This window comes from Leuciscus leuciscus, assembly GCF_965113295.1.
Source record: "Leuciscus leuciscus genome assembly, chromosome: 19".
Lineage (NCBI taxonomy): Eukaryota > Metazoa > Chordata > Actinopteri > Cypriniformes > Leuciscidae > Leuciscus > Leuciscus leuciscus.
The window spans coordinates 6,391,743-6,416,336 of record NC_138743.1 but is presented as its reverse complement, the minus strand read 5'-3'; the positions used below and the strand labels follow the sequence as shown (position 1 = coordinate 6,416,336).

The 24,594-nt window shown below is 36.4% G+C and overlaps 2 protein-coding genes across 2 annotated transcripts in view; both read left to right on the top strand.

Annotated features, from left to right (window-relative positions):
- Positions 1–3,761: 3,761 nt before the first annotated feature.
- Positions 3,762–12,552, top strand: batf (basic leucine zipper transcription factor, ATF-like). Its single transcript, XM_082148672.1, has 3 exons — positions 3,762–4,047; positions 6,341–6,445; positions 11,662–12,552. The coding sequence occupies exons 1-3, from the start codon at positions 3,982–3,984 to the stop codon at positions 11,863–11,865; spliced, it is 375 nt and encodes a 124-aa protein (XP_082004798.1). The 5' UTR covers positions 3,762–3,981; the 3' UTR covers positions 11,866–12,552.
- A 5,750-nt stretch (positions 12,553–18,302) lies between these two features.
- adcy3b (adenylate cyclase 3b) overlaps positions 18,303–24,594 on the top strand; it is a 24,319-nt gene continuing 18,027 nt past the window's right edge. Inside the window, exons 1-3 of the mRNA XM_082146593.1 lie at positions 18,303–19,185; positions 21,133–21,282; positions 24,158–24,291. Of these exons, the coding sequence (XP_082002719.1) occupies positions 18,565–19,185; positions 21,133–21,282; positions 24,158–24,291 (905 nt within the window). The 5' untranslated portion in view covers positions 18,303–18,564. The remainder of the gene's footprint in view (positions 19,186–21,132; positions 21,283–24,157; positions 24,292–24,594) is intronic.

The following is a 24,594-nucleotide window of genomic DNA, read 5'->3' as shown; positions in this document are numbered from 1 at the left end:
TTTTGAACTTTCTATTCATCAAAGAATTATGAAAAAAATGCATGGCAGTTTCCACAGAAATATAGAGCAGCACAGCTGTTTTCAACACTGATAATAATAATGTGTTTCTTGAGAAGCAAATCATCATATTTGAATGATTTCTGAAGGATCATGTGACACTGAAGACTGGAGTAATAATTCTGGAAATTCACAGGAATAAATTACATTTCAAATATATTCAGGAAAGAAAACAGCTATTTTAAATTGTAATGATATTTTCACAATATTACTGTTTTTACTGTATTGTAATAAATAAAATTCAGCCTTGGTGAGCATGAGAGACTTCTGACCCCAAACATTTGAACTGTATGATATGATCTGGTCTTAATTTCACAAACATATAGAACTATATGCTATATATGTGCAAGTTGATTTGGATAAAAGCGTCTGCCAAATGAATAAATATTAATGTAAATATGCAAAAAAAATTCACATTTATAAACTATATTTTTACTTTTTTTGAAGGAATGAGCATCTCTAGCCATGCAAAACATGCAGTTGGTCTGACAACTTATCTAGTATTTAGAGTGGTTCAGAGTGGTTGCTAGGGTGTTGCTAAGCATCTGGCCCAAATCAAAAGAGATATTTAATCTAAAATGTTATATTCTGGAGTCTTTTCTTAGCCGCGTTATCAGTCTGTGGGGCCAGATTTATCTACTAAACAGTGCAAATTAGCGTGAGAACGCAAATTTCCTAAAAGCGCAGATGGGAGCGGAAGGTTCAGCGCGTGAACACAGCATCATTTCTATAATGACCAATGCAATCTAGCAAGAGCAGTGCAAACTAGCGTCTGGTTTAAGACGTGCTTTTTTGGGGGGGGGCGGTAAATAATATTGTGAATACCAGTAAATTGACGAGCGCAAACCTTAGTAAATCATCTTGCATGATTCATCTAAAAACTCTCCTCCCATAAATTTAGCACCTGAATGGGAAACTCCTACAAATGCATATGCAATAATGTCAGCCGCAAAAATTACCCTGTTCACGCCTTTTTCAGCGTTCATTTTTCACTGCGTGCCTTTAGTAAATCCTGTTTTTTTTAATGCCAAAAGAGGGTTTGAGCCAGCACAAGCTGTTATTAAATCTGGCCTTTTTAAGTCTTATCGCTTATAAAAGTACAAGCACGAATGTCCTCTTCTGCATTGAGCAGTTTAATTGCAATGAGCAATATTAATGGTGATAAAAGCATTAGCAAACATTTCTGTCTCCTCCTTCACAGTTTACATCAGCCACTGTATATAGGCAATATCATTTCTAAAGCTTAGAAATTCCAGGTTTCTTTCGCTGAGGAAAACAAGAAAAGCTGAGGCTGGTTTTGTTTAAATTTCGGTGTCATTTTGGGGAAATCTCTCTAAACATGTGAAGATCTCTGCTTTCACTGCTTGGCACTGGGTGTCATTTGCATCACTGACAGTAACTGCTCTGTTTTTGGTGCCACTGGATTGCTAGCGGACTTCTGGTGGGAGATCTGTCATCAACAGAGTTTATGAAAATCTGCTGCTTAAGAAATTCGGGCGGCGTTCATCTTATGGTAATGTGGAGGGTGAAGTCAGATGGAATTTTTGAGCTTAAGTAATACAATGTATAAGTGTACACCTGCAGAAACAGTCCAGATCAGAAGGGGAAGCACCTCTCACTCCCTCTCACTCCCTCTCTCTCACACTCTCTCTCTCGCTCTGCCTTTCTCTGGCAGTTCAGAGTCTTTCAATTAATTACTGGCAAGGCAAAGCAAAACTGATTACATAACTGCATGTGCAGTGCAATACATGTGAAATGAGTGATGTAATAGCAAAAGTGCAAAGTATTATTAAACAAAGGAATTAAAATAAATAAAAAATATTTTTATTTTGCTCATATAGTTTGAGTGGTGAAACTATTAAAGTATTATTTAACAAATAAAATAAAACGGAAGTCAAATAAAATAAAGTAAAATATAATATAATAATATGCTAAATCAGCTCGACTTGTCGGCCATTTTAAGGGATGGCTCAATCGCGAAATCCTTTCAGTGCACAGGAACGTATCATAATACACACGAGCCAACTCAATAATGACACGCGATAGAAGATTTGAAAAGATTTTTCTTATATGTCAGCATTAAAACACACTGCTAGACATTTATAGTTAATATTCGGCTGCATGTTGTAAGGATATGTAACAAAGCAATTTGTTTAAATGGCATAACAAATGATATCAAAAAGACCAGCGGTGACGTTCTACAACATCATGTCACCGGATATTGAGTAATCACTGTCCCAGTGTGTAGTGAACCAGGGTTCTTAACAGTGCCCAGATTCGTGTCCACGATACACTGATTCATGAGCTCGGCAGCTGATCGAGTCATATTTTCATTCATTTTCTGAGGGAAGGTTAAGAGGAGCTTGCCAGTGTAAACCTGACAGTGTCAGAAATTTAGCATGATTATCTCACAGTGTGTTCGCTGCTAGGACCTACGTCTACTGACTAGCCATTAAAAATGCAATGTGAAATGGCGTATTGATTGATCAATGCGACATGGCGCTAAAACTTAAAAACTTCGCAAACTATTCGCAAAATTGGCATTCCTCGTTTCCCTAGCCATGACCGAGTCCACATTCTCCTCTTCCGTGCCACTTCGCACCGGCCCACCGCACCATAACCTTTAACGCAAGACAATGAACACAAGAAACCGGGCTTAAATACACAGAGGAAGATCATTAACGGAACAGGGAACAGGTGAGAACTGACTGGAAACCATGACAACTAAAAATGAACTAAAACTCAGGCAAATGAGAATAAAAACTATGAAAACAAAACGAAACAGAACAAGACATGAGAACGTGACAAAACCCCGACACTTAGAGCTAGTATTTTTAGCGTGTGGTTGTTAGGGTGTTCTTAAAACACTGACCTTATGAGAAATCATTCATATCTGTGAGTGAAGCAGTGAAGTGACACTTAGTGTTATAGGTTTTCTCAAATCACTAACCCTCAGCATGAGCAATAGGAATACTGATGTTTAACTTGGTAAACACCACTGAGGAGTTTAGAAATGAGACCCATCACTCTGTCCTTCTCTGTATCTCAATGTCACACACAAAGACGGTAGGAATGCTGTCTGCCAACATTACTACACAGCAGACTTGGCAGTGTTAATTCATCTCAGATAGAGTTAAATATAACGCAGAGGAAGTTAAATAGATATTATAGTGGCTCCAAACAATATTTGGACACTAAACATAATTTTTGCTTAATGACTTTTAATCAGCTTGTGTTTTTAATGGATGCATGTAGTCGGTAAAACTAATGTTTCACTAACATAAAGTCACACAATATATTTTATTTTCAGCATTTTCATCTATTGTATTAGCATTTAAAACCCAACCAAGCTCTTTTTGTGAGCAAAATATGAATATTTTCACATAAATGTGAAAAATATGCTTGTGCTAATCATTCTTTAATATAAATGGCACTTTATTTCATATGTTTTTTCTTATCTAATGCAATGCCATTCTCATTTTCAAGTGTTACTTAAGTTTCCAAAATACTTTCTGAGGCCATTAACCATGCATGCATGTGGAGATGATGTGATACTCCGACTGTCTGTCCTGTTTGTGAAGGTTGATCAGCTCTGCTGCGAATAAGACTCTTTATGCAAAGTTTCCAGGAACCATGTGACTTCCAGTCTAGTGCAGTAGAGGTTTTCTATCTACGACCACATCACACGTCGCTAATTAGGCAGGGCGAGAGAGAGAGAGGAGGAGTGAAGCAGAGAAGAAAGCGTGCGAGTGCTGCCGTCTCTACTCATTCGTCAGTGGACCGCCATCAGTTCACGTCTCTCCTCTGAACACATGCAGTCTCACATAGACTGAGACACACAGACAGATACACAGGCTGAGAGAAAGACACCAGCAGAAGACAGACTCTGAAGGAGGTCAAAGGTTTCACAGGGACTGAAGTGGCATGGCTCAGGGCTCTGACAATAACGACACCAGCTACACCAAATCACCCTCACCGGGCAATAGACAGGTAAGAGAGACTTAACCAGCACCATGCATATGGAAATGCATTTAAAACATTACTTTATTTACATCATTTATTACTATTATGATCAATTATAAAAAATAAATAGATTTTTTATTTAAGTATATTAGAAATACAAACATACAGGATATATGATAATAAATATTATTTATTTTTTATTCATTTTATTATATTTTTATGTATTGAGCAGTTAAAATTATATAAACATTTTAATTATATTGCAAATAATAATTAATTAAAGAAATATATAAATAAGATAAAAAATACAAAAGACAAAATACAATTATACACAATAAATATATATATATAATTAAAAAAAATTATAAATATTTTAACATTATATATATATATATATATAAAATATATATATAAGTGATAAAAACAAATTTTTTAATCACAGAAATAATTGACTTATCTTAAACTGAATTTAATTAAATTAGTCAATGTTGAAATAAATGATGCAACATGCATCTAATCAGATGTGATATAAAAATATTATTTTTATATAATACTTAAATATTAAATTGAATATGGAATGATTGACATCTAAACACGTTTTGCACTGTAGATTTCACATGCATTTCCAATTCTGTCTGTGAGTAAAGAGTGCTAGCATGTTTCTATGGTTTGCACATGTGTGTATGAAAGATTATGATTGTGTTGAATGGAAGTCATGAGGCTGGTGGTGGTTTGAACCTTCAGTCCAAACACATACTACCGTAACCCTGAAATGCTTTGTCAACATTTATAAACGTAATCAGCTTTAGTGTTGAGCAACCGACTAGAACTACTGAGTTGCACACAGCTTCATGCAGCGAGAGAGAGAGAGTTTGACAGAATGTTAGTGATTGTGAAACTGCCGTTAAAGATGGCTCGAGGCCATACGAGCTGAGGTGATCTACTTCAACGGCCACTACATCCTCTCCAACCACGACGGACGATAGAGATGTTTATCACCGAGAGTACATGATTCAGACATAGCAACAGTGCAAATCATGTTTTGGTTACATGCCTTATGCATGCAAATGCAGTGGCCACAGTGTTTGGACACTTTGAACTGACTTTGCACATTTACTAAAAATAAGTACCAAAATTGATTCATTGCAAATACTTTAAAGCTTTGTAAACTGCAGCTAAATGCTTCATTGACAAATCTACTTTCATCATGAAACAGCTGGATGACAGTAAATGCCATCCTAAATTCACCTGAAACTGAGCTACTCATAGACATTGCACACACACACACACACACATTTTCTCGAGGAGGGTCTCTAATTCTGGTGAATTTGTCATATGGAAAAAGTCACTGATTCTTGTGGGTTCAGAAAAGAACGTCATTGCAAACAGGGGTTGTGGGAAAAGATTGCCTTCTATCTTTGAAAATGTCACCTGTCTACCACATGTGATAAACGTGCAGATATGGAGGTGGTTATCAAAAGTAAAAAAAATAAAACTTGTTTAATGGAGAACAGTGTTATCGTTATTGTTAACTAAAACTTAAACCATTAAAAATAGTTTTCCGTAATTGAAATAAAGCTAAAATAAAATAAAATATAAATGTTAGATGAAAAAGTTCAATTTAGACCCAAATTAGACCGAATTACTAATTATAAAACGGAAATTAAAAAGCTATTTAGAAGTATTTTAAAAAATAATTAAAAAAATTACAAAAGCACAAAACAAAATGACTACAATTAAAAGAAAACGGAAAACATAAAATTAAAAGCTAATTCAAAATATGATTAAATAATTCTATAATAGTATATAAATAATACTAAAATAAAACTGATGGAGAAAAATGTTCTTGGTCTTATTGTGCAAAATGAATTGGTGCATGTCATTTCAAAGTTTGTCTTCAGAAAGTTTCATACAAATATAATATCCCTGAAACAACTTTCCTTTCCGGCTGATATCAACTGCAGTAGGTTGTGCAGACATGGAAAATAATGTTAACCAACAGTCATTTTTAGGCTAAATTCTTGCCAATATTCAACACAGTGATCTAATACCACTTGAAATTGATATTATAGAAGTTACAGCAAAAATTGCAAATAATAATACGATTTTAAATAATAAAAAAAATTCCATTGGGATACGTGAACAAGCTCTGGACCTTCAGCCTCATCCTGGTCAAAAAGCTTCCTCAGAAATGTGTGGCGGTCCATTCTATCATGACGAAAAGCATCTAGTAAAATGTGTTGCAAATGCCATTCACATTAACTTTAAAGTTGTGTTTTTGTGCTGACATACGCATGAACTCTTGTGTGCTGATCTTTAGGGTTCGTCGGATGACGTAAGGAAAGTCATGAGGAGAGAAAAGAATCGCATCGCGGCGCAGAAGAGCCGAATGAGACAGACGCAGAAAGCCGACAGTCTGCACCTGGTGAGAACTTTCAAACATATACACCTGATGCATTCATTTCCACACAAACACGTTCTAATTGACTCGTATAAGCAGCTCTGCAACAAAACAGACATGCAATGCATTGTTTCGTGCAGCAAACCGTGACATCTGACCAGGCAGAAGATACACACAGCTAACAAAAACATCTAAGAACGTTTTGCTAACGTTCCCATTAAGTAGGCTAATGATAACATTAGCCTATTTATGAATGTTTTCTGAACGTTCATTATTTTCTTGGTTATGTGAACATTCCATATTGCAAAACAAAGCGTTACTTTTGAATGTTTTCGGAACATTATGAAACAAGTAGTAACATTTTAAAAAAAAAAAATCTGAAAAAAAAACATTCCATGAGCGATTTATAGATAATGTTTACATGCCCCTTTGTAAAAAAAAAAAAGTTTGCAGAATATTTTTAAAGACCAGATAACTTTGAACTAACATTCTATTGACATTACTGGAAGAATGTTTGTTCATAACTTTGAGAGAACCTTGCCAGAACATTGGGGAAGTTATGAGAACGTTCCCTGTTCACCGTTCGTTCACACTACACTTTTCGTTCCATTGACTTCCATTCATATTAATACAAATGCAGGAGACAGGAAATGCAAGCACAAGCAAAGAAGTTTTGCATTTCACTGCGTTCCAAAGTTAAAATATGTTGAACTCTGACCTGCGAATTCGTATCACGTGCAGATGTGTGACCAATTGAAGACTGATATGCCACAGACGCCGCATGATGTCATTGTGCAACCGTTGCAGTGTCCGTTGGCATTTCGCATGCGAAAGTGTAGTGTGGCTGCGGCTTTAGCTCTGCAGACAGGCCCTAAAAAGGTTTAGGAAGACAAAAAATAGATTTTTAGGAAAAACAAACAAACATTTCAAGAAAACCGAAAATAAAATGATGACAAATCCATGAGGAGAAGGGCGTCCAGCATCATTGCGTCCAGCTGTGTTACAGGCGTTATGCTGATCGGCTCTGTATTTACATGAAGCTTTACTGACCATGTGGTGATGCGTCATGGCTTCTGTCGTGCTTCACACTTGTTGTGGCTCTGGTCTTGTTTGCTTCAGATTCTGGCATTAATTACATGGCGTGGGTGAACCGCTCAGCTAGCGGCACCTAGTAAATTCTCTGTAATTTATCAAGAAAACAACAACAACAATCCTCAAATCTGCATGACTTATTCTAGGTCTGCTAACAGAATTGTGATGCTTTGCATCCGTACATTCAATGACTGTGCTCTTAACCCGAGCACACGCCTGTCTAACAGTTATCAAACCGTTTGGATTGTATTTGGCTCTTACTCAAATCCAAAACCCTCTATCACTTTCATTCAGCATCTGTGTGACCGTCTTATAGGGTGTTTCCCTCTGGTATTACTCATGTCCTTTCTCTCCTCTGATAACTGCACATGGTGTTCTAAGGACTCACAGGAACAGACCTAGTGCAGTTATGCTCATCTTTACATCAATACATCAACAACAGGAATAGATCCTCCAAACTCTATGATCGATTTAAAAGTACAGTCCTTCCAAAAACGAAAGCTCTGTCATCATTTACTCACGGTCATGTCGTTCCACACCTGACTGTCTGGAACACAAAACAAGATATTTTCATTCACGTTTCCGCACATTCAAATTTTGCGTCACGTTTAGTTATGAGAACTGTGAGACATCAAAACAGGGCACACTTAGATTGAAAATGAGCAGATGAAAATGTGAGAGAAATATGATTGATACGGCTGAGAGGAGATGATCAATCAATCAATCATTGATTTATTGATTTTTAAAGCATTTTTAAAGCTATAAAAGCATACCAAAATTACGCCTAAGTTAGTGGCATGACTTTTTTAAACAGGTTGAAAACTGCCCCATACTCTGTACTGGCAAACACAACCTACTTTTTCACCTCCTCAAGGCAATCCAGCAGACACATTACTTCCTGCTTTAAAAGATGATATACGGCTCCATATCATCTGCATAACTATGATATGAAATGCCATATTTTTTAAACATAGAGTCCAGCAGAATCATGTAAAGGAAAAAAGTAACGGCCCTAAAACAGAGCCCTGAGGTACCCCATAAGTTACAGGAGCAGCATAAAAATAATGATTCCCAATCTTTCCCGCAAATGTCCTACCCTCAGGTAAGAACAGAACTAGGGATGCACGATATATCGGCCATCATATCGGTATCGGCCTGATGAGAAAATTTGGTCGATATATTAAAGCAGATAAATAAAGGATTATTCCTTCATCTGAGACGCTTCAGATGCACACTGTTTTCCATGATGGTTTTGAATTGCTTGAAATATGATCAGAATAACTTCAAAAAAGGTAAATACAGTTAAGTGCAACATGTACAACGCAAATCTGTCATATAGGCTACATACAATTATGATGAGAACTTTATAATTGTGTGCTTGGGACATGACTTTTAATGGTGAGACTTGTTTTTGTAATCAGGCTCTTCTAAATTATATACAAATTTGGATTTAGATTTATATGCCAATATATCGGTTATCGGCTTTCAAATATAAAGACTTATCGGTTATCGGCCAAAATTTTCATATCGGTGCATCCCTAAACAGAACCAACATAAGGCTAATCCTTTTACCCCGCCACACACCGCTCAAGGCGCTCTAACAAAAGGATACGATCCAGCGTGTCGAACGCCACACTCAGGTCTAAGACAAGACCAACACAGTTTCCATGGTCAAAATACAACATTTTCTAGGAATTCTGCCATGAAAGGAAGTTTAGAAATAGGCCAAAAATGTTAAAGGACAGAAGGGTCTAGAGCGTGTTTCTCTAACAAGGGCTGCACTACCACAACTCAGTGGCACACATCCATCCCTCAGCCAAAACAAATTGAACCTGTATTTTCATTTTTGAGTGAACTATAGCTTTAAATAAGCTTCTATACACTAGTGATTGGTGTGAATCTACTGAAGGGATTCTGCTTGAGAATGAGATCTGGTCTGATTCACAGAATAAACGCGGATATCAAAGTGAACTCAGTAGCAGTTTTCTCTCAGCAAGAGATTGGTTTGATTAGCTAGTTGACCTGCTGTCAGTCCCGACAGCCCCCGCTGTAATTCTCAGTAACAGTTATCTGATAGCACACACACACACACACACAGAGACCTCATGTGAGTTCCCCTGAACTCAACCGGTTAAACGCAAAGTGGGAGACGCTGTCCCGACAGGAACATACCACTTAACAGGAACCCCATATCATATCATTTCGATTTTTGAGGTTTCACAGCTTTTGAGAAATGCACACATAGGTCACACGACAGCAGACATGAATACTTAGTGTTTACTCCGATAATGCTTGATATCCTGATGTGTAAACACCTCAAACTTTTATCGAGTAAAGGTCATGGCTCTAATATTTATTATTTTAAGTGATCCTTTATTTTTATATTTTCAGTTTTCATTCATTTTTTTGTTTAATTTCTAAAATTATATTATTATTATCTCTTTAGCATTAATTTATTTTCAGGTTTAGTTTTAGTAATTTTAGTACTTATTTATTTCAATGGTAATTGCCAAGGCAACAGTTCTATTTTTCATCTATTTGATTTTATCTCAGCTTTACTTCAATTAACGAAAACTATTTTTAATATTTTCGTTAACAATAACAACACTGGTGTGCATGTCTTGTGTGCATCTGTTTGTGTTTTATCATCAAAACCAGAGAAAAACCCAATAGTTTTAAATCTGGTTTTCTTGCAATTTCAGTTTTTTTAAATGTTTTAATGAGAAGCACTCAGTGTTAGTATCCAGAGCAGCATCATGTTGATATTATAATCTAAAGATATGAAATAATAAAAAATTCAGTTGAATATGTCACAGAGGAAAGTCATCAGCTCAGTTCTGTGTAAGGGAGACTCGCTGTGTTCAGTGTAGTATGTGGTTTCACTCTTCACGGCTATGCTTGATAAACAGGAAGCTGAAATTTCCCTCCGTATGACACGTTTCCTGTAGTGTCTTCTAATGGTTTGTGTGTTTCTTGGTTGAGGCCTGCCTGAGAAACGTGGGCCGTCAAGGGGAGTGTTCAGTTATCATTTCTGGTAAGGTGTCGCTATAGGCCGTGGGCAGATAAAGTTGAATGACGCTTGTCAGAGGGGTTTTACCCTAGTGACTGGAAGGCATCGGAGCGGATAGTCGAGCTGCAGATCACAGGCCGCGGTGACGTCGCTGAGCGGGAACCTTCATGACCCCCTAAACGAACTAAAAATAATGGCCAAAAAACATATGCACGCTATCATCTATTTCTAGCCCTCTATTATTAGACATGTAGCTTGTTAAAAATGTACCTGTGGACATTTATGTAGATATGTGCCTGGCAGAGGACAATGCAGTTGAGTCTTGGATTCCTCCTCATCTGTAGGGGAGTTTTCATTACGGCTGTTTTGAAGCATTGTGAAAACTGCAAATACAATTAAAAATTACTTGACTTATAAATATTATACATGAAACACTTAACCTTAGGTTAACATAATTTAACAAGGTCCCCCGTTGACCCTAAATAGTAGCATCAAACACCCACAGTAAGTTTAGCAACAGACAACCATAAACCAAACAGTTCTTACCTCATTAAAGGGATAGTTATTATCCCAAAATTAACATTTTGTCATAATTTTCTGACCCTCAAGTTGTTTCAAACCTGTATGAGTTTATTTCTTCTGTTGAACACAAAAGAAGATATTTTGAAGAATGTTGGTAACCAAAAAGTTGACGGCACCAATTTTTTTTTTCTACTATGAAAGTCAATGGGTGTTGTCAGCTGTCTGGTTATTAACATTCTTCAAAATATCTTCTTTTGTGTTCAACAGAAAAAAATAAACTCATACAGGTTTGAAACAACAAGAGGGTGAGTAAATGATAACAACATTTAGATTTTTGGGTGAACTATCCCTTTACCGTGAATGTACAGCATGAAATCTTGAATACTCAATACCCAGGATTACTAACCCAGTATTATGAAAAGCTCATAAATGCGTCAGAAATCAGTGTAATCCATGATTAATAGGATAGTGTGTGCTAATTCTGCGGTGTTTGTAACTTTGAGGACCTCTAGAGGACGCAACTCAAAATTCATGTCCTGTTGAATGAATACATATTCTTCAGAAAATGACCTCTGGAGCTTAAATCAATATCTTTTGTTTTCTCTTTGTGATGTAGGAGAGTGAAAATTTGGAGAAAGAAAACGCCGCGCTCAGGAAAGAGGTGAAGAGACTCACAGAAGAGGCTAAATATCTGTCCACGGTCTTGAGTAACCACGAGCCGCTGTGCACGGGCCTGAGCGGCGCGTCCACGGAGCTTCTGTACGGCGCGCATCACGGCGCGTTCCACCAGCATATCAGCGTGCCGCACTACCCGCTCTGACCGCCAGGGGCCGCTGGAACTGCGCACGCAACCCGCCTGTGGGCGACAGGCAATGAACTTTGGTTGAGTCATCAACCACGTACGGTACATAGTCATCAGCGGGGATTGAAATGATCTTAAAGTCATCATGAGTATCATAGAAATAAAACAAACGCCTCCAGCTGAAACGATTTCTGTGACAATGATATCTTAATATAATTTTAGTTTTTTTTGTTTTTGTCTAAAGTTAAATCCCAGAACAAAACCTCATGTCTGTAAAATGCAAATGTGTTAAACATAGGCTGTACATGCAAAGTTAAAGACAATGACACGATGAATGTTTTCAATTTAGATTTCATTAGAAACCAGTCTACTGATTCATACGATCGTTTATTTTATTCTATTTCTGTGAAATGTAAAAAAAAAAATGACTGGACTTTATTCTAAGAAAATGATGTTGATTGTGTGTCCTGTTCACAGATGTTATGTGTGAATGTTTTTCTATATTGACTCATTGGTCAAACATTCTGAATGTACTTTATACACACAATTCTAGCTGAATATTTTTATTCTAAGCACGTTGGGATCTTCTAAAGTTGTACAAACTGCTGTGCTATATATCTCAAATGTGGCGGAGGGAAATTTTTTATCTGTGGTCTTCTGTGATCACCTGTGAAGGAATAAATAAATGTAAAATATACAGACACATTCCATGAATTTGAACATAATGTCCCCTTTGTTTCATTCATCAAGCAGAACAATTGTTTTAAACGGTTATGTATATATTATATATGTATATATGCATGAAATATTCTCAAAAGTGTCTCTTCAGAATTTTTACAGGTGCTAAAACAATCACTTAAGTCTCATAATTATCATCAATTATAATTGTCATGCTTTGCTATTATCCATTTTGAACCAGCCTTTGTATTAATTCATTTCTTGTCCTCTACACTGCAATATTTATTCACATATTTTTTAATCTCTCTCCTATTACTAGTATTTTCTTTTGTTTAAAGCCAATTTTTTATTTTAATACCTCTTTAAAAGAATGTGTACGTTTCAATATTAGTAGCACCAATTGCTAAAGGTAGCCTACTAAAATACATGAATTGTATTTCAAAACAAATGAGTTTGGAGTGATTTTGTTTTTTTCGAAAATCTCATTAAAAAAATGGAAGAAAATATTAAATGAATTCCCATATAGAAAAAGTACTAGTATTATTTATCAAACAATATTTACTTGGTGTGCCTTCATTCATTCGTTCAGTCCTGTTTTCATTTGGCTTTTAAGCTTTAACAACAGGACACATTCTGTTAAAACTAAATCAAAAGGAAGAGTTTGCTGCCCCCGTGTTCGACCGAGCCGCCATGAGGATCACAACTAAAAAAACAATAGGCTAAGTAAAAATTACTTAATTTTTCTTTGGCAAGTTTTTGCACAAATATTTTTTAAGTATATTTCACACACATATGGAATTAAGTAAACTCTACTTAACTAAGTTAAGTGAAAGTAACAAAGAAAATAAGTAATTTTAACTTGGCTAGTAAAAGGTTGAGTAATATCTATTTAGTTGAAGTTTCCCTTGCAATACATTTCAGTCAAACAATATAGCATTGAATTAAACCACACTTTTAAAGTATATGCTTTACTTAGAAACATCTAAGTAATTAATACGATAGATATTGTGTGAGAAACCATATATACATTTTAGAAGTTATGAGTCATGTGAACGCAGAGACCTCAAAACTTGGTAGACAAAACACAATGACGGAAAAACATTTGATGGATCGTTTTTGTGTGTGAATGTGTCATTTTGAGTAGAAAATTAACTCCAAATGTCACAAAATGGCAAGTTACTAATCCTAACCACAAAAGCAATGATAAAACAGTGAGCTGGAAAACAGTGAAAAATCAACCTTTTTAATTATTCAAGGCCCAGTGCATGATGGGAACACCAGTATCAGAAAAGTTGAGTAATTTTATTACGTTGATATTTACGCTTTCATTTCTACATGCTTGAATTGAGCACTAATATATAATTTAGTTTTTTTTATTCTTGCCTGAACTAACTTTTTCATCTAAATTACATTGTTTTGTTTTTTTTCTGTAGTATTTACTTCACCACAAAATCATTTTTATTAGTGTAACTGGAGAAGAAAGGTTAAATGTTTCAATAAAACAGCTCTTTACTTACACACCTGCTGTAGGACGGTGACATCTCAGCAAGTGACGGATGCCTGTGACGGATGTGGAGTCCTGCAAGTATAAAAACTCACACAAATGAGTTTGTGTGCAACACCAGGCATAATGAAAAATACATTTATAATGTTACTAATGCTTTTGCAACATGAATGTTCTATGATTCTATAAGAAAACATGTTAAACAAACAGAAATGAATTAAACAAAGATTGACAGCTGAAGGGTTACAAATTTAAGAATCTATTTCAGATATGCTTCCTTACATAACATCACGGTGAAGAATACTGATTTTAGCTTTTAAGGTTAAGATGTCAGCAAAGTTGCAATCTCTATTGTGTTTTAAATGAGTCAGATCACTGAGATTCTCACCTTTCGGAGCCCAGACATTGAATCGTTAGGTTGATTGGATTAGCTGTAGGGGAGACTTTCACCTTTGTCTTTAATGGCTCTGGGATGGCCCTTGGAACCGGAGTTCCTGGTCAGTATCAGCATTTGAATAGGTATGCTGATTAAATTGAGACTGCCGGTCTGGGGCGGGTTCCTTAACCTGTATACTCATTTACATGCTTTGTTTGAATTTGTCTCCACCTTCAAAAGTCCCTCCTCCTAAAATGCCTATAAGACACCATGTAAATTTATGTACGTTAGATTTTGTTGGACGAACCGCAGCCGCGCTCAAATAAAGAAACTCTTCTGTTTGAACGTGATCCCAACGTCTCCTGGTCTGCTTTGAAGAAAGAAAAAACTTTCCAACACAGCCTTAAAGGGATAGTTCACCCAAAATGATGTCATACTCACCCTCGTGTTGTTCCAAACCCGTACGACTTTTGTTCATGTTCGGAACACAAATGAAAATATTTTTGATGAAATCTGAGAGCTTTCTGTCCCTCCATTGACAGCTGCGCAACTACCACTTTGATGCTTCAAGACCATAAAAGTACTCCGTGGGAATTGAGCGGTTTTGTCCAAATTTGCTGAAGAGACTTGATCAAGACTTTAGACTTTAGATGAACAGATTGAATTTAGGCTTTTATTCACATTTAAACATTGATCAACAAACATAAACAGCAGCTCAACTGAACCTGCGTCACACAAGAATGAACCTCATTGATTTTTTCGCACATCAAGCGAACATGATTGAGCTTCTGTTTACTACAACTGGTGTATGAATTGATTAATCTTTATATGTGAAAATAATTAATACCTAAATAAAATCTGTTCATCTTATAAAGCGGCCAAGTCTCTTCAGAAAATTCGGACCAAACAGCTCAATTCATATGGATTAGTTTTACAATCTCTTTAGTTTATGAATTTTATGAAGTGACAAAGTGGTAGTTGTGTAGCTGTCAATGAAGGGACAGAAAGCTCTCAGATTTCATCAAAAATATCTTCATTTGTGTTCTGAAGATGAATGAAAGTCTTATGGGTTTGGAACGACGTGGGGGGTAAATGATGACAGAATTTTCATTTTTGGGTGAACTAACCCATTAAATATGGATCATTACAACATTTTATAGGATAGAAAACTTAGTGCGACAACACATTTCTCTATAGTTCCCTTGAGTATGAGCCTTATACTCACAAGAGAACACACTGTAGCAACCTGGAAAGAGTTGGGTTTGGTTACAGCATCACTCTGAGAGAGAGAGAGAGAGAGAGAGAGAGAGAGAGAGAGAGAGAGAGGGGGGGAGATGGGGAGAGAGAAAGAGAGAGAGAGAGGGAGGGAGAGAGAGGGAGAGAGAGAGAGAGGGGGAGAGAGAGGGAGAGAGAGAGAGGGAGGAGAGAGAGAGAGAGAGAGAGAGAGAGAGAGAGAGAGAGAGAGAGAGAGAGAGAGAGAGAGAGAGAGAGAGAGGGAGAGAGAGAGAGGGAGAGAGAGGAGAGAGAGAGAGAGAGAGAGGGAGGGGAGGGAGAGAGAGAGAGAGAGGGAGAGAGAGGGAGAGAGAGGGAGAGAGAGAGAGAGAGAGAGAGAGAGAGAGAGAGAGAGAGAGAGAGAGAGAGAGAGAGAGAGAGAGAGAGAGAGAGAGAGAGGCTGGAGCTGTTTGTTGCTGAGGTTCAGTTTTGATACTGACAGTTTAACATGAAGATTATTGGAAAACCATAAGTGACGCATGGATTGTTTACCAAAACTACAAGATGGAATATTTGCCTTTAACAGGAGGAGTAATTATAAATCTCAGTTAATATAATATAATAAACAATAAAATGTTTTTATTTGGGGTGGGATTAGACAGGAAATGTTAGTCTTTTGCCACAATAACAATGGGAGCCTAACATATCAAGTTCCACCTTAATCAGGTAAGATACAATTTTGTTTATTCAGTTTTTTATTTGTCAAATTGAATAGTAACATACCTAGATTTTATAATTTTTATGGACTATGATACATTTGTGGTGTTTTTTTTGTTGTTGTTGTTTGTTTTTAAACCTTGACAGCTCCTAGTTGCTGTTGTATGACAAATTCTGTGTAAAGATCTTAACATTTCTATTTTTGTGTTCCGTGGGAAAAGTAACCGCGTATGGGTTTGGAACATGAGGATGAATAAATATTGACACAATTGTTATTTTTGGGTGAACTATCCCTTTAAACCAATTTAATATATATACAATCATATCTGTGTTGGTCTAGTGAATATATTTTGTTTGGCGCAGTTAGTCCGACCACAACTACATTGTGTAGTAGACATGTGCCGGTATACGGTAATACGATATACCACGATCATGAACATGCACAATATTGTTATTGTGGGCACTTCAAAATACTGTGAATAATTATATATAATGAATTATTCCGTTTTTTTTAAATGCATTTAAAAAAAACTTTTCCCATCAACTAGTTAAAATGCACAATACCTTCCAATGCTGCGCACTTTGATATAAACAAGCCCCAACACACATGAGCAGCACATGGCGCAAATGCACTTCCACTCTCTGACAGGCAGATGGCGCTGATGGAACAGCAGAAATGCAGCTGTTACCCCGGTTACCCCGTAAACAAAGCAGCTGTGCTACTTTCTGTTTCCGACCAGTATTTTAAACAAAGGGGTAATCTTTCAGCCGGAAACTGAAGCTTCCCCGGGCGCCGCCATTGATTAGCAGACCATCACCTGCTGTTAGCATTCCATTGACTCCTATTCATTTTGGCGTCACTTTGACAGCGATTAACTTTACATCTGAGGCGTCTAAAGAAACACGAAAATGTATAAAAGGCTCCATTACCTTGTATCTTACGTTATGGCCCCGTAGAAGCAGTTTTTGTAAAAATAGGCTAACGACTGCGTCATAACCACGCGACTCTCTGTCGCTCAGTAGATAGATTACCGTATGGACAGGAGGAGAAGCTCGCGGGCAATCGGGGGGACGTGGAGGCAAAATGACAAAATAATTAATCATAATACTTAGCAAAAGTTTCTCCTCCTCCTAGCTCATGGACAGCTCCTACTCACACTCTCCGTCTCTGCAAGTTTCGGAAGGGAATTATTCAGATTTCTCTCGGCACAGCTACTAGAAGACAGACGGGTTGCTCACGTCACATCTACGTCGTCAAGCTCAGTTTGAGTCTGCGCAGTACGGTCAGCCATCAGGAAGTGAGAGCTTCTAATTGACTTCACTTTTCTCCGTTGAATCCAATGGGGTCGCTGTGTCCATTTCTTTTACTGTCTATGATTTTAAACAGCCATTCAGATTTTTGTGTTCGCAATTGTGTTCATCGCAGCACTGACTACTTAAATGCTTAGAGTTAATATGCTATTTATTTTCATACTTAATTTTTTTAACTTAACTAACATTAACTAATGAGATCTTATTGTAAAGTGATACATATTGCTCTTTATAATAATTCTTATATTTAATTATTTTGCTATTTAATGTGTTTGAAACGTTTGTTTATTTTATACATCTTTATGTATTTGGCTACTTTATGGTTTTTAAATGTTCAGTTATTTTTGTTATAAGAAAAAAAGTTATTAAACAAGTTATAGACTAGCACAAAAAATAAAAATCGTGAAAATACCGTAGGCTATACCGTGATAAAATCTTAAGCAATTATCACATGAAAATTTGATACCTCGCATGTTATAGGCTATGACATTAAATGCTAAACGACTGAGGCAAACGCTATACTCTACTTATTTTTATAAACACTAGCGTTTTTGTGGTGAAAATACGATTAAAATCTAAGCAAATGTATGTGGTCATGTGTAGGCCTACTTTTTAAATATTGAATTGTTAATTATTTATTAGTGTTATAGAGACATGAAAACTTATGACCAACATTTTTTGTAACTGTAACCAATTTGCTTTGTTTCTGCTTCGTTCTTGTTGTAAGTAAAGGATGTGGAAGAGCAGCTCGAGATGTGTTTGTCATGGAAACGGAGCCGGAGATCATTAAGGAATGACAGACTGAACCTCTCCGGTGTGTTTCAACTCAAACCCGAGCGGAATAAACCCCGACAGCCGTGACGGATCCACCACAGATAGCAGAAGTCTATTACACGTGAAACTCAACTAGAGCTGCAGAATGCCCGTGGACGGGATTCAGGACGGACCGGTAACGGTTACCGTGGCGGAGCCGCACACGCGTGGGTCCGGCGGGTTTCAGTCTCTGTCTCTGCCGCGATTCATGCGTCTTAAGTTTAACCCGGAGTCTCTCGAGAAAGTTTATCAGACGTATTTTCTGCGCCAGCGGCAGGAGACGCTACTGGTGCTGATCGTGTTCGCGGCTGTGTTCAACAGTTATGTGATCATCATGTGCGCGGTTGTTTACTCTCAGGATAAACTCAACACGCTCGCGGTGGCGGCAGGTGGACTGGTTTCGGATATTCTGCTTTACATTCTGTCCCGGTTCCGTTTGCTGCCAGAGGCCGTGTCCCGGAGCCTCGTGCCTTACGCGCTGTGGCTGCTCATCACGGTCCACGTGCTGTGCTACTTCAGTTTGAACTTCGCGGGATTTTACGAAGCCGGTGACACGGTTGGCTGGCAGATATTCTTCATCTTCTCCTTCTTCCTCACGCTCCCGCTGACGCTGACGCACATCGCGCTCCTGAGCGCGCTCTCGTGCTGCGCGCACACGCTGCTGCTGGGGTTCACTGTTGCGCAGAGACAACAAGATAAGCTACAGTTACCAGTGCTGATCAGACAGGTGACACAAACACACTTACACTGGACAACTTCTTGTTTTGTCAGGTTACATAATCAGATACTCCTACTTAAAATAACAGGGACGAAAACTTTTCTGTAAGTGAAGAAATGGCATTGGTACCAGGCTCAAGGCTCATGGTACCACGAAAGTTCAACATCATATATTATTAATAAAATAAACAAACAACAAAACGAAAGTAAAGCGGCAGTCCCTCACAGTCTTCTACCACTTAAACAAAAACAAAACACTAACATAAATAGTCCAGGCCTGGTCCTCTCTCTTCCTTCACTGTCCTCACTCCTCCTTTTCTCCTTCCGGAGCTCCTCCGTGGGACTCGAGACTTGCCACAAATAGCTAGGCCTATATCATGGTTCTGAATGCACTTCCTTGCCATTGTATCACCACAGTACCTTTATTGTAAAGGTGATTGATTACCATTTTCAGATATCTTGGGATCATTTTACCATGGTGTTTATCAAATCTAATATTATTGTTACTGCCACAGTATTTTTTGTAAAGGGTAATATCAAAATTTTACTTCACATGATAACGTATATATTACGTGAAATCATTTTATTAAATTATAATATCTATAAAATCTGTTTTTTATTTCAATTTTATACTACAATTTTTGTTTAAATTTTATAGGAAACTTTAATATATTGTATATAATTTTACACATACGGTACCATTCAGTAAGATGTTTTTAAAAAGAAATTGATACTTTTATTTAGCAAGGATAAGTTAAATTGATCAAAAGTGATAGTAAAGACATTTATAATGTTACAAAAGATTTTATAATGAGAGAGAAAGACATTATAAATCTCTTGCAACATTTATAATGTTACAAAAGATAATTTCCACAAAATTATTAAGCAGCACAACTGTTTTTAACATGGGTAATAATCAGAAATGTTTCTTGAGAAGCAGATTTCTGAAGGATCATGTGACACTGAGAAGTCATGATGCTGAAAATTCAGCTTTGATCAGAGGAATAAATAACATTTTAAAATATGTTCAAATAGAAAAACAGTTCTTTTAAATTGTATTATTATTTGACAAAATTACTGTTAAATTTTACTGTATTTTTTTATCAAATAAATGAAGCCATGGTGCGCTTAAGAGGTTTCTTTCAAACACTTTAAAAAGTCTTACTAACTTCAAAATGTTAAAAATATGCTTAATGTAAATTAACAGTTTTTTATTTGACCAAACCTTATAAACAATACTGTGGTGGTACTGTGGTATAATTATGCTATCAGTCTCTAAACTGTGATTTATGACACCAGAGGGTTGCGAGAGAAACATGTGTTCATGAAACGAGAGTCATGTGTTTCATATCACAGAGGTGGAGCTCACAGAAGGATCTCATGCAATGTGACGATATTTGTGACCCAGGACCACAAAACCAGTCACATGGGTACATTTTTTGAAATCACATGAAAGCTGAATAAATAAGCTTTTCATTGGTGTATGCTTTGTTAGGATAGGACAATATTAGGCAGAGATAAAACTATTAGAAATTCTGGAATCTGAGGGTGCAAAAAAATCGAAACATTGAGAAAATCGCCTTTAATGTTTGCGTTTGTGATGCATTCACTCACAGAGAAATAAATGTTTTATATATTTACGGTAGGAAATGTACAAAATATCTTCAATGAACATGATCTTTCCTTAATAGTCTAATGATTTTTGGCATAAAAGAAAAATCGATAATTTTGACCCATTCAATGTATTGTTGGCTATTGCCACAAATATACCCATGCGACTTGTGACTGGTTTTGTATTCCAGGGTCACATATGTGACTGGAAAAAAAACAGTTGTACATTGACGTCATAGGACAGGCTCAAAAACATCACTCAGACATCTATTTTCCATATAAACAAACATGATGTCTGTGTCGCTGGAGTGTTTATATTCAAGCAGAAGTGTGTTGTTTCTCGTAGCTTGTGGCGAATCTGATGCTGTTTTTTGCTGCTGTGCTGGTGGGCGTGATGTCATATTTCATGGCCGACCGCAAGTACCGCACGGCGTTCCTAGAGGCCAAACAATCACTGGAAGTCAGTCTAACGCTGAAGGAACAGGGTCAACAACAGGTACACACAAACATGCATTGCAAACACAAATTATCTCTCTAATAAGTGGACCGGATGCTTAATCCATGTCTGTGAGTGTGTGAGTAATGAAAGTACAGAGATGCTCTAATTGGGCTCAGTGGTGGAGCTCTGCTCTGGAGCCCTTGTGTCCTGTTACCTGTTATTGGCACATCTGAGCAGAATAGAGACAAGGACACACACACACACACACACACACACACACACACACACACACACACACACACACACAGAGAAAGTTGTGTTCTGTTGCCACTCTTATTGCAGTAATGAAGTCATTCCCCAGGCTGCTGTTATTGTGACAGCAGCGACACTAAAGACCCAAGAGTCCAAATTTGCCATCACACATTATTTTATGTTGGTCACACAGTAACTAAGTTTTAAGATCAGTCCTATCCTTTATATAAGTAATATCTCATTAAATTGCTGCAATAGGGTTAGTTCATCCAAACATATACATTTATTTGCTATTTAAGAGCTGCATAGTGACATTTGTGTTAGTTTATAGCAAAACATTGTGTCATTTTAGTTTTAGGTGCATCCAAAACACATTCATATCAACTTATATTTTCATTTTAGATGTGAATAACTTTCTACTTTTTAATTTTCAAGATTTTTATTTGAAAACAAGGAGGTTATAATAAACTGATTTGTGTTCTGACAACAGTGTTATTTTAGCAGATTGAGATATTATTATAGCTTTTATGGTAACATTTTACAATAAGGTCTCATTTGTTAACATTAGTTAATGCATTAGTTAACATGAACTAACTGTGAGCAATACATTTTTACAGCATTTATTAACCTTTGTTAATGTTGGTTAATAAAAAATACAGCTGTTCATTGTTAGTTCACAGAGTTTTAAATAAAGTTAACAAAAACAACCTTTGGTTTTAATAATGTATTAGTGAGTATAGAAATTAACATTAAGATTAATAAATGCTGTAGATGTATTGTTTATTATTAGTTAACTAATGTATCTAATGAAACCTTATTGTAAAGTGTTATTGTTTTTATTAATACTTTAAATTATTTTTCATTTTTATATTTTCCATTTTCATTTTAGGGTAAAGTTTTAGTCATTTAGCTTTGTGTCTTTGCAATTTTTATTAGTTTTTTTTAACTGTCTATATATTTGTATTTCAGTTTTAGTCCTTTTAGTACATCAAGTTAAACTTTGCAACTAGATTATAGATTTTCTTTATATTGAATTTTTTTAAATGATTGATAATCCAAGTTACATCTTACAGCAAGTATTTCTGTGTGTGTGTGTGTGTGTGTGTGTGTGCGTGCGTGTGTGTGTGTGTGTGTGTGTGTGTGTGTGTGTGTGTGTGTGTGTGTGTGTGTGTCTTGGGGAAAAGGTAAAAAAGGAGAAAATCCACTCCTCTAGATGGCTCCTCTTAGATCTTTTTCTTATCCAGATCTAGAGAAGTGTAATTTCTGGTACACTCGCTTCACAAAACCGAATTTCAAACATAGAAACTGTTTTAAAATGTTTTCCAAAACACTCATGCCACCTGCTGTTGGTGACAGTCCCACCCTTAACCTATACCATTGGTCAATTTAGCTATTTTGGACCATTCAAACAAACAGCAATATTGAAAGGGGCATTTTGTTTTATGGGGAAACGGATTCAAGTTTTTTTAGTTTTTTTTATGCCACCTTTTACGTTTTTGCTATTGAATTGGATTGTATTTCATATTTTTTTTACTGTTAAAATTTTGCAATTTAATGGCAGGTTCCCTTGTGACAACTTACCCCATTCACATTGACAACATGTTCCATTATTTGTTGTTAAGTGTTTCAGTGGAATCTACCTGTATAATCGCTGGCACCAAACTGTCTGTTCTCCGGTTTAATTGCTTTTTTGTCAGCATCTCTTTCTGTCCGACTTGCTTGTGTGGTCACATGGTCTCCACTCTCCAGATACCCCATCAAACTCAGAATGCCATAGCAGCAGTGGGGGCTTCTGGGAGTTGAGTGCATTCAGCCAATCAGAGCACAGCTGACGGGTTTATCTCTCTATGGCAACCGCATCAAGAGACTAATGTGCTCCGATCGAACTCCCAAAATCCCACATCACTCTTTTGTTCATGAACTAGAGAGAGCACATAAAAAATGTTTCAAACATTAGATTCACCTGTTGATGCTCCACCAAATGAGAAAAATACTGAATCTGACAAAGTTTGCAGGGCTGCATTTATTTAATCAAAAATACAGTAAAAACAGCAATATTTTGAAAAATGATTACAATTTAAAATAATTTTTTTCTATTGTAATACATTTAAAAATGTAATTCATTCCTGAGATGCAAAGCTGAATTTTCAGCATCATTACTCCAGTCTTCAGTGTCACATGTTCCGACTTCTTAGAATGATTTGATGCTCAAGAAACATTTATGATTATTATCAGTGTTGAAAACAGTTGTGCTGCTTAATATTATTGTGGAAACAATGATTTAATTCAAATGTTTGTGATAAGATAAAAAAAAAAAAAAGAGAGAAGGTAATACTTTTATTAATCAAGGATGCATTAAATTGATCATTCATTTCAACATTGATAATAATCAGAAATGTTTCTTGAGCAGCAAATAATCATGAAAGAAAGATTTCTGAAAGATCATGTGACACTGGAGTACTGATGCTGAATATTCAGCTTTGATTACAGGAATAAATTACTTTAAAAAATATATTCAAATAGAAAACAGTAATTATATTTAGCAATATTACTGTTTTTAACTGTATTTCTGATTAAATTAATGCAGCCTTGGTGAGCAGAAGAGACTTCTTTCAAAAACGTTTTACATTTTTTTAATGTTCCCAAACTTGACAGGTGCTCTCTCTATATGTGTGTTTAGGAGGAGTTGTTGTTGTCCATCTTGCCGAAGCACATAGCAGATGAGATGCTTCAGGGCATGAAGAAAGAAGCCAATCAGAAATCAGATGCTCAGCAGTTCAACACCATGTACATGTACCGCCACGAAAATGTCAGGTAAAACACTTACTGTCCATGATTTTTATCCTGTCTTCTTTTATTACCACAAGGGCTGGGATTTTGATTCACCACAGTTATTCTTTTTAATCTGTTCACCAAAAGATTCACCCAGATCTCTCAAAACACTCAAAAAGTCCATGAATGAAATTGAGAAATTGGTCCTAATGATTGTATAAAAAATAAATAAATAAATAAACCTACATATTTTTTATAGCTGAATATCTTGTTTTAGTCAGAAATACTTCAAATCGGGGAAATAAAACAGGTTGTAATTTTATGTTGACTTAAACAAGGCTGAGT